The sequence below is a fragment of the Amblyomma maculatum genome, chromosome 5 (genome assembly GCF_055883805.1).
Source record: "Amblyomma maculatum isolate TAMU_Amacu chromosome 5, ASM5588380v1, whole genome shotgun sequence".
NCBI lineage: Eukaryota > Metazoa > Arthropoda > Arachnida > Ixodida > Ixodidae > Amblyomma > Amblyomma maculatum.
The window spans coordinates 136,526,500-136,543,463 of record NC_139348.1 but is presented as its reverse complement, the minus strand read 5'-3'; the positions used below and the strand labels follow the sequence as shown (position 1 = coordinate 136,543,463).

Below are 16,964 nucleotides of genomic sequence, written 5' to 3'. Positions count from 1 at the left end.
AGCTTAGAAGCCTTATAAACAGAATGATAGCGATAATAACGATTCCTGCTGTTTTCTTATTGATTTGATGTAAAAATATAATTTCAAATCGATTATCACCATGATTAGTTATTATTTCACATTAATCAACACAAAAAAAAAATAATCTGTGTTTGCCTTGGTTCCAGTGGCTGTTAGCTCTCTTTATATTCATATTTTAACTTAAAATTTGGCAGGTCATTGACCTGCCCTTCTATGTCTCGTTTGTCACAGAGTCATTCTTGTGGCATTCTGAAGCCGCCTTACTGTTTCTTGCTTTTTGCAGAGAGTGCCACAGGAGATTTAGGAGATATGTCAGAAGTGGAGGACCTTAGAGCAGTAAGTGTGGCTTTTGCTATTTGTTTGTTTGTTTATTAATGCGTAAACATTGTATGGCTATGTAAGCAGGTTTCGCATGGTCATGACCTTGTTGGTGCTGTAAAAGAGGAACTGGTGTATCGGAAAAAGAATGGCACCATCGAATAGAGCGTCAAGGAAAGGTGTGCAAGTGACAAAATGGTTGATATGGGTTAGGTTATTAATTAGAGCCAAATAAGTGTGTAATTAAGAGCAACTGGTTTCAATTCTTAGCTTCTGGTCACATGTCTCAGTGCAGAAAAGCGAAAGCCTGAGCATTGCTGCTGCACATGGTACATAGCGCACCCCTTGTCGAACACAACCAGCATTCCGTTGAACGCATCAAAGCTTGCCAGCGTTCTATAATTGGTTTACAAGAAAGAAAAGGCGCAGTATCTGTCACTCATAGAATACATAGACAGACAGAAAAACTTCATTTATACGTAAGAATTCAGGTGCACAGGTCCCCAGGTCCCCACACGACCCTATTGCAACTCAAGTGTTTGTCCATATGGCTCATAACACTGGCAGCCCGGCCAGTCGCAATAGTCTGCACGGCTGGGTCGTCCGAGTGCAGCAGGGTATGCAAGTCCTCCCAAGTCTTGAAGTACTCTAGTCCCCACGGGGAAGGGTCTGCCGGACAGAGGGCAAAAGGTCCTGGCCACAGGGTACAGGCAGGAGTAGGGAACGAGGGATAGTAGTTGTATAGGTTAAGGGGTGACAGGCCTGCATCAGCTCTCTGGACGAGTGCATCGGCTCTTTCGTGAATCCCAGATTAGAGGTCACCTGAGCCCTGTTTAAAGAACCTCGGGCTGAAAGGCTGCTAACCTCATTTCTGGGATTTCCGGAGTGCGCAGGCAGCTCCACATGAAGGGTGGTGGTGCATCAGACGAGCCCAGTATGCTAAAAGCAGGCACATGGACTTGGCCTCGTGCAAAACTTAGAATTGCTGTTTTTGAATGTGTTAAAGTGTACTGGACTTCCATGTGGGTTATATGGCTACTGCAATGGCGGCTTCCTCTGCAGCTTCTAGGGAGGTGTCTGGGGGGAGAGGTAATGTTAGGGAATGAGGAGGAATCCACCACGGCTGCGGTCGCTTCATCACCTGTGCATGCAGCATCCACCCATACGGCATCCAACTCACCACCATAATATTTTTGGAGCGCCTTTGGACGGACTGTGCGGATGTGGTCATGGTAGGATAGATACATATTTTTCGGGAGTGGCTTGATAAGTAGTTCTCGGTGGATGTGTCGAGGGATGAGAAGGGTTGTGTCGTTAGCCGATATTCTGATTGCAAGGGAGTCCAGGATATACTGTCCAGTGGATGTTTGCAAAATCCCGCTGACACATCTCGCAGACAGCACAGCAACGCTTAGGCTTACTCATTTCCACAGTGCAGATTCTGCAGTGATCATTATTTTTTTCTGCTGCAGCCTCCCATTGTTAGCGTGCCTCCTGAGGCCCATATTATGACAACACGTACAGGTTGTGTTTGCTTCACTATCTGTTTTTATGGCTTTAGTAGATGTGTTACAGAAATAGTTGTCACAGAGGCCTAGATGGCTGGCTGGTGGATATGCGACATGAAGACACAAAGCATTGGCACAAGACATGCGGTTCCTCTTGTGCCTCACGTCAACATAAGCTCTCAGATCCATGCGTGGCATTGGAGATTGTTTGATTGGTGGTGTCCACAACTGTCGCTTTTATATTGTGTTGCATGATAGCGTAACTATCACATATATGTTAGAGGTACTGCACCGTTGCCGTGACAGTGATGATTTCTCGAAGTTATCTTAACTGGAAACGTTATTGTGTACACTCTGCGTACCTTACCAATTTGTGACGTAAGATAATTGTCATTACCAGCTGCACGGGGCATACTAGAGAAAATGTGATCATTTAATAGCTTTCAGTATGTCAATTGATGTCAATGGCTGCGCTTGGGTGGATGTCAATGAGTAATTACTCCCTTATTACTTTCAGTATGTTGTGTGACAAAATCTTCACTACCTCACTTTTTAACTGCTCTACTTATTTTATTACTTGCGGCATCCCTGACCTCATTACGGAGAATATACATGAAACCACATGCGCATTGGGCATTTGTTCAGTATTCTTCCAGAGTCATGAGTTCTCTCATGAAAGGATAATTTCTATTGAACGAAGGTATTGTAGCATGCAGACATGAATTTTGAAGAGGTCTTTATTTTAAAAAATTACTACAATGGGAGGCAAGCAGACTACAGCGAAGTTGCTCTCTGTGAGGCAAATCAAAATATCAGTTTGTGAGAAGTTAGCTAAAAAGCATCTGGGAACACTTGGAATTCATGTTTTTTCTCTTTGCTGCTTTTCTCTCATCCTAAGAAGCGCAAGAGTCAAGTAACAGCTGTAACTTTCTATTATTCACCTACAGGGCGGAAATGAGGCTAGATAAATGGCTTGAAACTAAATTGACAGCAGTATAAGGAGTCATGGACAGGAAACTTACATGCCATGAGACAGGAAGCAAGCAGGGATGGTGGAGAGAGTCGGGTGTGCGGATAAAGTTAGGAATTCCACCAGGACAAGCCCGCCACAGTCTGCATGGGACTAAATTAATTGGAGCGATATGGGAGAACTTTTTTTTCTGCAGTGGGTGTACATAGGCTGATGCGGCTCATGTTGACAAAGCTTGAAAAGAACTGCACAAAGCAGGTTTTTAGCAAACAAGAACTGTGAAGGTACCCCCAAGAAAGCTGTTAAATAATTATCCCGCTGTTTTTGCTGCTCTCCCAACATGCATTGGCCAGCTTCAATCAGCTGTCTTTTCTTTTCCAGCGGCTGAACAAGCTGCAGAGTGTGCTGGATGCCCGGGAGCGCAAGGTCTTTCTGCTCAGCAAGGAGATGGCAGAGATGGCTGATAGCAACGCCGCACTTCAAAGGTGGCGACTCTGTTTTAAGAAAGAAAGAAATGATGCCTTTTTTTTTTTTTTTTAGGATGATAGCACTAAATGCTTCATTTTCTAAAAAACCTAATGTCAGCATTGGCATCATCAGTGCCGGCACTGGGAACTAAATATCAGTGTACTTAAACTCAGAAGTTGTTTACTGCACTTTGAAATGTAGAGCTCTCGGGTCCAATCAGAACTGCAAGAACACAGAAAATGAAACAAGCAGTTTAAAACTTTGTTCGGATAAGCGTACTTTAATGTACACAGACCATTCCATTCTCTGGTGAAATCAACATGCCACCCTTTGGCAACATGTTTTCAGCCAGGTCAGTTTTATCGCCTGCGGTCCTTCTGTGGATCGTTCGCTACTTCCCTTTTATAGCATAGTTGGAGCCACCTGCTATATTTACAAAAGCGTATGGGCATTGGACCACAGTTATGTAGTGTATGCCACACAGATGGGACCAGGTAGCCCATATCTTCCACAGTGATGCAAACAGCTTGCGAGACAGGGTATAGCATGCTTCTAGTAGCTGGTAGTTAGCAGGGGACATGGCCGGGCACTGATTAAGTGAATAGTAAAGTGCACGTATGCTAACTAAAATTCGCAAGAAGAGCCACAGATGGAAGCCATCATTGCTGTCACATTGTTAATTAGAATCCTTAGAGGCGGTGCATGGGTGTCCTTTCAGTTATTTTTTTTAACCTATTGTGGGGCAGGGGGGACTAAAGCCTTGGCTACTAGCCAGAAAGGATGTCTTTATCTCTTTCTTTCAGTCATTCCTACTTCATTGACTTATTAATTTTATTGTAATATCTAGCCAGGTAGAAACTTATGATTTGTAAGGTTGCTCATGGTATGCGATGTTAAATGTTTTGCCAAATATTGTATGGCTTTGATAAGTTAATTAGGTCATGCAAAACTTGGTCAGAAATTGTGCTGTTATAAGTGGCTGCAAGTGTAGTACAGGCATTCCCTACCCCTTGCAGTTAATGCTACATACAACTAGGAAAAAAATCTTTTTACATAAGGGCATGTTATTTTTGTGATGGCAACTGATGGCAATTAAGTGAATAGTAAAGTGCATGTATGCTAACTAAAATTCGCAAGAAGAGCCACAGATGGAAGCCATCATTGCTGTCACATTGTTAATTAGAATCCTTAGAGGCGGTGCATAGGTGTCCTTTCAGTTATTTTTTCAACCTATTGTAGGGCAGGGGGACTAAAGCCTTGGCTACTAGCCAGAAAGGATGTCTTTATCTCTTTCTTTCAGTCATTCCTACTCCATTGACTTATTAATTTTATTGTAATATCTAGCCAGGTAGAAACTTATGATTTGTAAGGTTGTTCATAGTATGCGATGTTAAATGTTTTGCCAAATATTGTATGGCTTTGATAAGTTAATTAGGTCATGCAAAACTTGGTCAGAAATTGTGCTGTTATAAGTGGCTGCAAGTTTAGTACAGACATTCCCTACCCTTTGCAGTTAATGCTACATACAACTGGGAAAAAACTTTTTACATAAGGGCATGTTATTTTTGTGATGGCAACTGTCATTTCTACTCTGAAGGATTGTTGTAAAATGAATGGGACATGCACACCTTACTCACAAGGGTCACTTTATTTCTTGGGCAGCGTAGCTTAATGCAGAATGTCAGCAGGTTGTTGTTTCCTTTTATCATAATGACCTCCTAGCTTATGCCGGCGAAAGTAAACTACACAGGGCAAGTCCCGTATACATGTGGGGTCAGGAGTCCTCTTCAGTGAATAGGACACCACTGGGTCATGTCCTCTGTTGTCCTCTTTCCACTATCCTCACCTTTTCCTTTCATGTCTCCTTCTGTGTTTTTGTCTTTTTTTTTTAATTATTCCTTTACAGTAGCTTTAAAAACAGGAAAAGTTCAGTCACACTTGTTGGCAAATAGCTGGGCTTACTTTAAGTTCTATCTATGAGCCCTTTGTGGGTGAGGAGTCTCTGTGTGTATATCTCTAAGTTGCTGCTGCTGTTGTTGGATGTGCAGTGCATTGCAGAAATCTGAGCAGCAGAGGATCAAGGACAATCAGGACACATCACGGTTGACACAGGAGTTCACCCATCGCCTGGCCCGCCTCGAGACCAAGCTCATGGACACGGCTAGGGTGAGGGCTCACGCAATAGCTTCTTGATGGGGTGCACGGCAGAAAGTGAGAAGTATCTGGGATTGTTTCATGGCTTTCACCTGTGAAACAGGAGTGTATGCGGAGTACCAATTTCAGGTTGCTGTTCATGGACGTTAAAAGCAGCATCTATTGCTAACCATAATTGGAGCTTTCCATCCGTCAGTACCAAATGCATTTACTACACATACATGCGTGCATGCACACAAAGAAGAAAAAAACTTGGATAAGCAAGGTTCATAGAATTTCCCACGACGCTTTGAAAAAAAACCCTCATTACTGTATGCATCATTCATGCTGTCCCATAACAACAGGTTCTCAGTGATCTCCTGCAAGGTCGCATAGTATGGCTGAAAATTCAAAACCTCTGTAATCTGGGGGGGGGGGAGGGCTCTTTGAATGTAGAATGCGATGCGATATGTGAAAGCGATCCCTTTTAAATTAAGTGTCTCTGATGCATTTTACTATTTCGAGAAGGCTGGATTTGACATTGGAGCTTAGCTAACAGCTAAGCTTCTCTGTCTCTCATTTGCACTTTATCTATCTTCAATCGTTGGTAGGCAAGTTGGCGCAGCAGGAGCATTTTGGAAAAGAAAGCTGCACCACAATGGACCAAGATACTTTGGGATGAATCTTTGTTCGTTTTCGTGCCGAGAATGGGCTGTCCGTGCATAGGGGCCTGGAAACTTGCATGCCCCTTATCGGGTGTGATAGCTGGGGCAATAGTTATCGTTGTCGATTCCCATTGACCTGGAGGATGTTCAGAATTTTGAGAGCTTCTCGTTATAGCAGAGCAAGTATGTATCCTTCTATAACTGTTACAGAAGCAAGGAATAGTATAATTATCTAGCCTTCTTGTTGGCTCTTTCATAGCTACTATATTTACCTTTTTCTCTGTATTCTGCAAAAAGAAAGGTGTATGTTATGAGACTTCTCTAGCAAGTCGCATATAATATTCTATTCACCAAGACTTGCTTGGTGTAGCTGACTTATCTGCTTTGAAACATTTTTTTTTTCTTTTTCTTCCCTGTAGGAAAGGGATTCACTGAAGGCAAAACTTGAGGCTTTTCAGCAAGATGCTGTGTCCAAGTGAGTCCATCTTGTTGTCTACGCTGCCTTAACTTTGTTTTTTCAGCAGGTCTGAGTTATCTTCATCATTATGTGTAAGTGGAGAATGGGCGCTCATCAGATCACGAGACTAACTAAAAGCAGCTGGGGGCCACTGTAGTCTCTTGGGCTTTTAATGGGGAACACGGGAAGGTGCAGAACTTATTCTCCCGCCTTGTGGCATGGATTGCTCTTTTAAATAACATGGCATAGTTCTCTCCTGGCTGGCACGAATGGCACATATTTGTTTCAAGTCTTCAACTTTTCTTATTTTTCCAGTAAAAGAAACTGTGCCTGTATGTCCCTCTTGTATGGGAGGCCGTAAAAGTCCCGTATGCCTGTATGACCCATATATACACAAAACTATGCTCATGCCTCATTACTTTAGTGGCCACATCTAGGAGTATTGCGCATCTATAGCTCCATACGTCTACTGAAAAGGATCACAGATGCATATACGACAGGTTTGACAAAAAAAAAAGCATAGTATGTACGGCTAGTCATGGGTTCAGCTGTTATCTCTTGCCCTCGTTTTCCTGCTAGGTCTTTTTCATTAGATTCTCTTGCTGTCATGTGTGAACTTTATTATAGAGTACTCTTGTGACAAGACATAGTGTGTATACCTTGTTCTTACGTGCTACACCAATACATTAGGCAGTTGTTATATTGAATGAAATATTAAACTGACCTCAAGGGGCTTGCGTGAAAATAAACCACGCGTGATGGAAAATGTGTACATTGAACATCTGCCTTCATCTCTTTCATTTTGTTTTGTTGTTCTCAGGGTGAGCATCTCCCAGATGGATGTCCTGATCAAGGAAAAGGATGAGCAGATTGCTGAGCTCATGTCAGAAGGTGAATTTTTTTTTCTCTCATCGTTCAGGCTACGATTTACAAACTAAAAAAATGCCCACGATTATGTTACTTCCTAATGCGAAATTTGAGCGCAGCTCATCAGCTGTTTCATCTTTTCGATAAATTGAGGCAAAACGAAGAGGTGTCCGTGTGCTTTGCGATGTCAGGGCACGTTAAAGATCCCCAGGGGGTCTAAATTACTCCGTAGCCCTCCACTAGGGCTCCCCTTTCTGTCTTCCCACTTTCACTCCCACCTTCCTCCCTTCCCTTACGGCGCGGTTCAGGTGTCCACAGAGCAAATGTGACAAATACTGCGCCTTTCCTTTCCCGTGAACCAATAGAGAAAAAAAAGAGGCAAGGATTTCGAGCAAGGCACATAAGCACAATTACATACTTCTTTTTTTTTTTTAATTTTTCACACGTATTCCTTCAAGAAACACTCCACTAACAGTTCTTGGCTGTCATGAAAGACGCTTTGTGGTCCGAGAAATGAAGAGAGCAATTGAGTTATCGGGAGGTTGCGGGAGGCAGCGCGTGGGTCCATAGGAACATTGCGCAACGAACAGATAGCAGCGACTCGCTGACGCCGCTAGCGAGTGAAGCGAGCCTGGAAGCGAGTGAGAACGGGATGCACGCACCGTGATCCGCCGCTGTACGGTTGCTTTCTGCGGATGAAGGATGCGAGCGCTATTGTATCCCCCTCCGGACCGGTCGTCTCGGTGCGCCCGTATACTTGCGGAGCGGGTCGGCGTTTCCACAACCGGAGAGCACCCTCGCCTCCACTCAGGAAGAGGGGGGGGGGGGGGGGTCTCGTTCTGCATGGCGGCGACGGTGTTCTACGCAGCACGTTGTGTTGACTAGCTAGCGACGTCATTCAGTCGCTGCTAGCGCTGCCTCCGGCGACCCCCTTTTTTTTTTCCTCGTGTGCTCCAATAGCTGCGCGCGCTCCTGCCCCCATCATTCGCGGCTGAGTGTACCCCACCCCCCCTCCTCCTGCGAGGCTCCGGTAGCCAAAGCGCCGGCTCGAACGGGGGGGGCTGAAAGGGGGGCAGAACTGGTTACGAGGCCGACGCCGCCGCGAAACCCAGGAACGGCCGCCAAAGAGCTGCGCTCTAAAAACCGCTTGGAGGCTTAGGCGCTCCACAATCTGCTTGTTTTTTTGTTTTTTTAACGGTTACATTTTTTGCCTTGCTTTATGACAAGCAGTCTTAACAGTGCTATGAAATTGTATTTTCATGTGCATGCTACAGGAAAAGATTTGCTTAAGCTTGCACTTAGATGCAAGTGTGTTTTGTGTACGGCTTCTTGCTTATTTCTGTAGCTGTGTTCCTTTTTGTTTTCGCTGTTTGAAGCCGCCGCTATGTAAAAACGTCCCTACTTCAGCCCTGACTCTTTGTACAGCAGCGCACAGAACATGAGAGCTGGACGTAGCTCAAAGCTGCGCATTGCGTATTCTGCTTTCTCTGGTTACTGTGGCCAGTGCGTGCAGGTAAATTGAGATGTGTTTATAAATAACTTACCTTTACTCCATCCACTGATGCCAGTGGGAACAACCCTCTGCATTAATAACGGTTCGTGTGAGCCTTGCATCTTAAAAACGATAATTTATTAGATTGAATCATGCAGTGTTTTAGTGAGTCAGACCCTGATGAGTTGCGGTGCATGCTCTATTCGATCCCGCAGGTGAGAAGCTCTCCAAGCAGCATCTGCAGCAGTCGACCATCATCAAGAAGCTGCGTACCAAGGAGAGGGAGATGGAGAACCTCATCAAGACACACAAGTAGGGCTGCCTTTGCCATCTCCTTCAAACCTTGACTGTTGTGTCTTTTCTGTAGGTTTGTTGCCTGTGTCCTCCTTTTTTTAAGCGACGATGAACGCATGTCTTAATGTGCTTCAGTTCACATTGGGACACTCAGGACACGAAGAAGAGTAGTGCCAAAATATTATTTTGGGTGCTTGGTAACGGATCTTTTATTATTGTTGAATAGCTCAGGTACCTTGTTGCTCCTGTGAGTTCTTAAGACGTAGATTTCAGAAGCAGATTATTTATGCGAACACAGGTGGGAAGAAGTAGTTTCTGTGATTAGCCTCTGACCCAGTTTGCTTGTTAAAGAGAGACGTCAGGCATATGAAAGCTGGAAATTAGTTAATGTACCATTTTTTTTTCTGTTAGAAATGTCATAAGGTTGGGGTATCGTAATTGGGGTGCCTTTTTCTTTCACATCTCGTTAGTCTTGCTGAAATTCTACAATTTCTACAAATTCTACAAGCTTCTTTTGCCAGAATACTTAACTGAATCAGAATTCGAAACCTTTTACTGCATGTTATTTGCATTTTTACATTATTGCTCTTCTAAGACCTTTGCAAAACAAGACTTTCATAAAAGCTTTTTAATTTTAACATACCGTAAAAACCCGCGTATAATACGAGTTTTTTTTCCAACTTTCAGCGTTCCAAATTTCCGCCTCGTATTATTTGCGGATCCCAACCAAAATGTCGAAGTTTTGCGAGAAGTTTTGGTTTTGTTGTAGCCGCGTGGCTACGGCTTGGCTTTGTTATCGATGTGCGGCTACGGCTTGGCTTCGTTGCCCTAACGTGGCCGCACCCTGCAGTGGCCACGACGTCGAGGTGTCGTCTCTTCGTTGTTGAGTCGTCGAGTGCGCACAGCATCAGCGCATGTGCTCTCGTGCAAACCACGGTTCGCGAAAAAGTGCACGCTTTTTTCTTTAAGTGAACGAGCAAGATGCCAGGGTCTCGGAAACAGTACTCGGCTGCTTTTAAGAGAAAGGTGATTTTAGTTGCTGAAAACATCGGCAACAGTGCGGCCGGGAGGCAGTTTGGCGTCACCGAGGGAAGCATTCGCGGATGGCAACGACAGAAAGAAGCCCTTTTCGCGTGCAAGAGAATGCGAAGAAGCTTTCGCGGGCCAAAGAATGGCGCATTCCCGGAAATTGAACTCGCTCTGACGGAGTTCGTACGAGAACAGCGAGCATCGCATCTAGCTGTGAGCGTAGAGCTTATGCAGGCAAAAGCTAGGGAGCTTGCAAGGGAAAAGGGAATTCCGAGCTCCGCCTTCAAAGCAAGCAAGCACTGGATACATCGCTATATGTGCCGTGCTGGATTCTCGCTACGCCGGCGAACCTCGATTTCACAAAAGCTGCCCGAATCCTTCGAAGAGCTGCTGGTGGCTTTTCAGCGCCACGTGATTTCTTTGCGAAAGACCAAAAACTTTCAGCTGGGGCAAATAGGCAATGCTGACCAGACGCCGGTTTACCTGGACATGCCATCGCCCCTCACCGTCCATGAGAAGGGCTCTAAACAAGTTTGTATCCGGTCTACTGGAAACGAGAAGACGCGGGTTACAGTCATGCTATCGTGCACGGCAGACGGCCGCAAGCTCCCGCCCTATGTCATCTTCAAGCGCAAGACAATGCCGAAAGGTGAGGAGCTGCCGAAGAATGTCATCGTGAGATGCCATGAAAAAGGTTGGATGAACGAGGATCTTGTCCTCGACTGGGTGGAGTCAGTGTGGTGCAAACGGCCCGGTGCACTGTTGTCCTTTCCATCCATCCTCGTGCTGGACGCGTTTCGTTGCCATTTGGCCGACTCGGTGAAGAGGCTGCTAAGCGACTGCCGCACAGAACTTGTTGTGATTCCGGGTGGAATGACCTCACAACTTCAGCCTCTCGACGTTTGTGTCAACAAACCCTTCAAGGACGCAGTCAAGCGATGCTACGCGGAATGGATGCGGTCAGGTGAGCCTGCAGTGACGCCGGCCGGGCGGCTGAAGCGAGCATCGCCAGCCACGCTGCGCAAATGGATTGTGGACGCGTGGGCAAGCATCCCAGAGGAGCTTGTGCGCCGTTCGTTTAAGAAGTGCGGCATCTCAAACGCCCTCGATGGCACAGAAGATGAGTACCTGTGGGATGATTTGTCCGACAAAGAAATTTCCGAGGAAAGCGCTGCTGAAGATGAAAGTGATTGAAGTGTGAGGTCCGATTTCAATAAATGTCTTGTTTTTTCTCTCTCGTATTATATGCGGTAAAAACTTTTTTTTTCCATTTCGGGTCTCCAGAATTTCACCTCGTATTATATTCGGGTTCGTATTATACGCGGGTTTTTACATATGCACAGCATAGTTTAGGTCAGTGGCATCATTGGTCTAGACATTCTAGTTTTATATGTCTTTAAATACTGGTTGAGCTGTGAAGCTCCAGGATTGTGAAAAACAAGTTAAAAGACTTTTAAATTCTGGAATTTCTGGTATTTTCTTACCTATTGAGGGTATCTTAAAGCTTCTGTCCATTCCTTCATACGGCTCTGAAACCGGATCCAGGGCCCATGTTCTTGGCCAATTTGAAATTGACATCCGTTTTCTTTTTATTTCATTTGGTGTCGCATCAGCTTGACGGTAGCATCAGATAAAAGCAGCGAGCCGTTAATCACTGAGATCACAAGGTAGCGGACCCCATTGACAATGACAGCCCTTACAACTCTGCATATACGCCCCTGGTTGCACCATGTATCCGCCGTTGACGTCTGGTTGCCACTGAGCTACTAGTTTGGTCGTCACTTCTCGCGGCCACTTGAAAACCCATCCCAGCAAAATTTACCAGTGTCAGATCAAATGAATCTGAAATGGAGATTAGATAATAGGTTTTCATAGAATAGGGTCCAGATCTCTGACCTCATAAGACGTCCTACTCTCAAGAGCAAACTGAAAAGCCTTTTATCACTGTTCTTTTTTAATTTCCAATAAGGAATAGGCCATGCTGCTTCTTAATTGTAGTGTTGAAGCTGGTCTCAATCGTGCCTTTCTTTATTCCTTGCCATCAGGGAGCGTCTGGAAGAACAGAGCAAGGAGCTCGATCGGCTTCGACGGTCACTGAGCGCCAAGGATGAACAGGAGAAGAAGCACATTGGTGAGTTCTGCTTTCCCTACTGCTACTTTTTTGCCAGCTGCTAAAGAAAATAAAATACATCTGCCTTCTCTGGCTTTTTTGCCTGTAATATGTTTTGTCATCTGTCCGAAGCAGAAGACGACAGTCTGCTCATGAGACCTGGCTTAATCGCTGGTGTTGTGATCTTTACAATGCAAGCATCTGCTGATTTGACTGCAGGGAAACACTTGAGCATTGCAGTGTGTATCAGCTGTTCCTTGCAATTTCTTTGGCGTCCTGCCCTTTAACCTCCTCACCTCTGCCGAATACTTTTTGTGTAATAGGAAGAATTGGCTGCACTAGAATGATGCCACGTTTCTTTCAGCGCACTGATTAGATAGTTTCCACATAGTGTTCTGTCAAAATTAGGAAACGGAGTACAGGAATGCGGTATAGTATGCACTGCAGTCTCAGTTTCGAAATTATCATGTTCAGAGAATGCCCCTTGTGGTCAGTGCTTGTTTGTTTGTTTGTTTGTTTGTTTGTTTGTTTGCTTGTTTGTTTTATAGCTGTGCTTATAAGCGGGATCTCGTCATTGCTTCTGCCATGCATGCTACTTTACATCATTTAATCGCAACCCAGTCACATACTTGTGCTCAACCATTGCAGTCTATGCCTTATCGGTGCTGAAAAAAACACTGGAGCCTTTTTTTTTTTTATGCACGTGTATATGCTAATTCCTTTTTTACTTGTGCTGCACACAAGGCCTCTTCCCCAGTACCTCATATTCTGCGGCCTTAGTTTTCTATCTGAAGGAGGCAGTCACACCTTCCAAAGGGCCCTCCAGGCTTTTATACTCCCATCACACAGGGGGTCAGAATTATCCAGAGCCCTCCGCTATGGCATCCCTGAGTTGCTTTAGAACGTTGAATTTCATAAACCATAAATGAAACCATTCTGTATGCCATGAAACAATTTACCAGTGACCTTCATATATGCAAAGCTGTGTTTGGGTTGTGCCAACTCTTCCACTAAGTATGCTTGTTGGAAAGGTTGCTGTAAACTTGGGATTTACTGCTCTACAGTCTGCCATGCCACACTCTCTACTGTCTTGCTGTAAGCCATAACAGTATTTTCTTCGTTTTCTTTATTTCGGTTATATCTTGTGTCGTGCAAAGAAGTGTCTGGGATGTATTTCAGTTGTATTGAATTTCCAATGCATTTTGCAACTAGTTTAGGTATTCAAAACCTCCCGTGTTTGATATTGCAGTCCTGCACACAAATTCAACAGTTTCCGATTTCACATGTCTGCTGTAACTGCTTATACGGTCGTTCTCAGCCATGTTTGACGGGAGTATTGGCTTCTGTTGTTCATGTAGTGTTCAGATTTTTACCAACTCGTGTCAAAACCAGGACACATGGAGCAGAGTCAGGTTTAATTCTTCGATCTTTCTCTATTGTCGGATTTCACTGCCCACGAACATTCAGTAACATTTCGATGGATGCGAAAAGCAAGGCGGCCGTGTGCTTTGCAATGTCAGTGCATGTTAAAGAACTCCCAGGGGGTCGAAATTTCTCGAGTCCTCCGCTACGGCGTCTCACATAGCCTGAGTCGTTGTGGGATGTTAAATGCCATTAACTAACCAACGTTCAATAACAGCTGACTGGAAATCATCTTGTTGTCTTTGTTTTGGGGCAATTTTTCACTTGGAAACTAGAACTGAGTATTTGCTGCATGCTTCTGCGCATTTTATTTTTTTTCCAGACACCATTCGGCACTTGACGTCATCAACACAGAAGCTGGAGAGGGAGGCGACAGCACTTCAGGTGATTCAGCTCAACAGATTCTTTATATTCTTTTTTTTTTTTTATCAGTAATCAGCCTGAGGGATAGTGCATCTTCTTATCAGTCATCATTCAAATTGAAACTTGAGATCTTGAATTTTATTTATATGCCTGCATATGTTATTCAAATGCAAGTCCCTAGTATGATAGCAAACTTATGACACTAAACGATGCGAATGTGTTTCGAAGCAGCCAATGAATACTTGACCAAAAAAATAAGAACCTTCAGTTATCGCATAATTTTGTGCATATCAAACTGGTGCTCACGAAAATGCCAGTGATAAAGATCAGAATGCTCAACTTGAGTTGCAGGGGCATTAAATATGAATCTCTAAGAGCAAATGTCCTGCGGAAGAGCTGCAGATGTCCGCAAGGGCTTTTCTTGGCAATGTAGCCAGAGCTAGGCAGCTATAATGTGGCCTCTCTTTCTATGCAGCGGAATATAGCCCCCGGCTACAGTTCACTAGCTTCCTCCTAAAAAATGATAAACCCAGTAAATTGGTATTGCCTGTTATTTAATGCTTACTTCTGTAACATAACTATGCATTTTCAAAGTTAGGGAGTCGTAGCAAAAATGCCAGCCGTATCAGCTCATTTCTCCTGGAGACCAAGCTACTTACTGGTAGAGGGATGCAGTTACATCTTCCTGCCTCCGTAGCTTTCTCTGTGACCAAGTATAGGAAACAGCGTCTGTGTCTGTTTCACATCCCACAGCTTTCTGCATGGTTTTTAATGTTGTGCATAGAATTTGCAACTAGACTTCTGTCAATGACAAGAGAGTTAAAGACTAAATGTTCCCTTAAATGAAATTATACTTACTGGCCAGCATTGGTGGAATGCCTTCTTCTTTTCAACTGGGGCCCAACTGAGAACTGCGTTCTCTCTGTTCTCACAAGTAGCCACTCTACTACGCCTTTCCACTCCGAACCTCAAAATCATGCTGGCTATCTAGCCTGCAAACCCTCTGCTCAGGAACTGCAGTGCTCTGAATTGGTTGGCTGTCATCTTCCTGACACTGCACCTTTGTTGTTCTTTGCACACAAGGAGTCCCTCAATGAAGCAACCAGCAGACTGGCAGATACCACAGACAAGCTGGATGCTGCCTACAGGTATGGTACTCAAACTGCATTGCACAGCTTAGAGCAACATTGCACACGCTATTGCTCATGAACGCTGTACAGAGTTGTTCGCGCCCTGCTTCTCTGAGTACATGACAGGCAGACATTCACGTAGTGATCTCCGCGAAATTAGCTCTTGAGTCTTGGTAAAATGAAAGGCAGACTACTAGGCCTTCTTTTTTTATCATATAGCATTAGGACACTTGGAATGGAAGTTTGGTACAGAATTTTGAAGCAGTTTTACTTACTAGTTACACCGGGACAGCTTGCGTGAAAAGTTGAACTGCGTGGATGCATGATTTTCTGCACCGAACTTCCTTGAGTCTGGTCGAGAGCATTGTAACATTTATAGCACAGTGTTGCACTCGGCAGGGCCTGGCACTGGAAGGAGAGCCTGTATTCCACATGCTCTCTGCCATTTGTGTTACGGCAAAATCTAGTTACCTAATTTAACTACATTAATTTGTGAATTCATCTGGGAAATTCAGAAGAACTATACTCCATCTCAGAAGCCCAATGAGGATCACCCCAATCAGGGTCATGCAAACTATGATGCGCAATTGTGCTCCTATGCGACTCTCACCCCCCAAATTGGCGAGGGTGACAGCGGGGGCACAATTGTCTACAGGGCCATAATTATCTGTTATAGTGCTTAGGGGCAAGAGGTTCCAGGATAGGTCTAGGGGGCTGCCTTTTGCAGTGCTGCAAGCAGCTTCTTAGATAAAGTATAGGTGCCTAGTACTTAGCACGCTCCTAGCCAATGCCCATGTAACTCTGTGGGCTCTGCAGTGCAATTTTCACAACTACGAAATATGTATCGTCGTTATGCTTAGGTTTCATCACAAATGTATAGACGGCCTTATTCCAGGCGCTTGTTAAATAAGATTACTGCAGTGCAAATGGTGTTGGCAGTCTTCAGGGCTATTCCATAATTCAAACATTTGAATATTAGAACATTTTTCTTGGCCTCGTAAAAGTCGAATAAACAAGCTTTTACTGTCGTGTGTATGCTTTTCTTCTTATTACCTCCTTTTTTTTTGTGCTGTCCTCTTTCCTACACTTACTAAGCGATGGAACGTAAGAGAGAATAGGCGTTCAGTACTCACGTGTACATAACTTTTTCTTGTGCATGCATATTTGCAGTGAGATGGCAATGTTGCAGCAAGCCAACGAAGAGTTCGAAAGGCAAGCAGAAGAGGCATCCTTGAGTGCGAAGATGGCTGCTGGTGAAGAGATCCGCAGGTAATTGCTGTTTCCCACAGAATGCACATTATATTGTTCACTCCTGTGAGTGTTCGAACTGGAATCGAGGTTATACTATTGGCCAGATGCAGTTAAAAAAAAAAGACAGTTTATACCAGCAGAGTTTTGAAAATTTTTTTATATATAGTGGTTAGAGCTTGAGGGACCTATAGAAATGTGGTTCCACAATTATATGCTTTTTGTGTCATTGTGAGGTGCCTCGATACATTTTGCATCGATTTTCGAGCAAGTAGAGCAGGGCCCGTGTTCGGACTGTTTCGGCAACTCTCTTCTGTGCAGTCTTTTTTTCCTTATTGCAGTCGACCCTCCGAGATCCCAACTTGAAAGTGAACTGGAAATTTCTCCAAATTGTACAAAGTTCAAATTTATGCAAATTTTTTTAATATCGCCGACGTTCCTGAGGCAGACAACATCAGTTGAAATAAAA

At 44.3% G+C, this 16,964-nt stretch overlaps 1 protein-coding gene across 1 annotated transcript in view; it reads left to right on the top strand.

The window, feature by feature from the left end:
* The window catches only part of LOC146189677 (TATA element modulatory factor-like), a 38,687-nt gene that overhangs the window by 5,693 nt on the left and 16,030 nt on the right, over positions 1-16,964 (top strand). The window contains exons 5-14 of the mRNA XM_084604451.1: positions 305-357; positions 3,199-3,302; positions 5,334-5,451; positions 6,503-6,558; positions 7,361-7,431; positions 9,115-9,211; positions 12,268-12,353; positions 14,077-14,138; positions 15,201-15,265; positions 16,418-16,516. Coding sequence (XP_084460577.1) covers positions 305-357; positions 3,199-3,302; positions 5,334-5,451; positions 6,503-6,558; positions 7,361-7,431; positions 9,115-9,211; positions 12,268-12,353; positions 14,077-14,138; positions 15,201-15,265; positions 16,418-16,516 — 811 coding nt within the window. The remainder of the gene's footprint in view (positions 1-304; positions 358-3,198; positions 3,303-5,333; positions 5,452-6,502; positions 6,559-7,360; positions 7,432-9,114; positions 9,212-12,267; positions 12,354-14,076; positions 14,139-15,200; positions 15,266-16,417; positions 16,517-16,964) is intronic.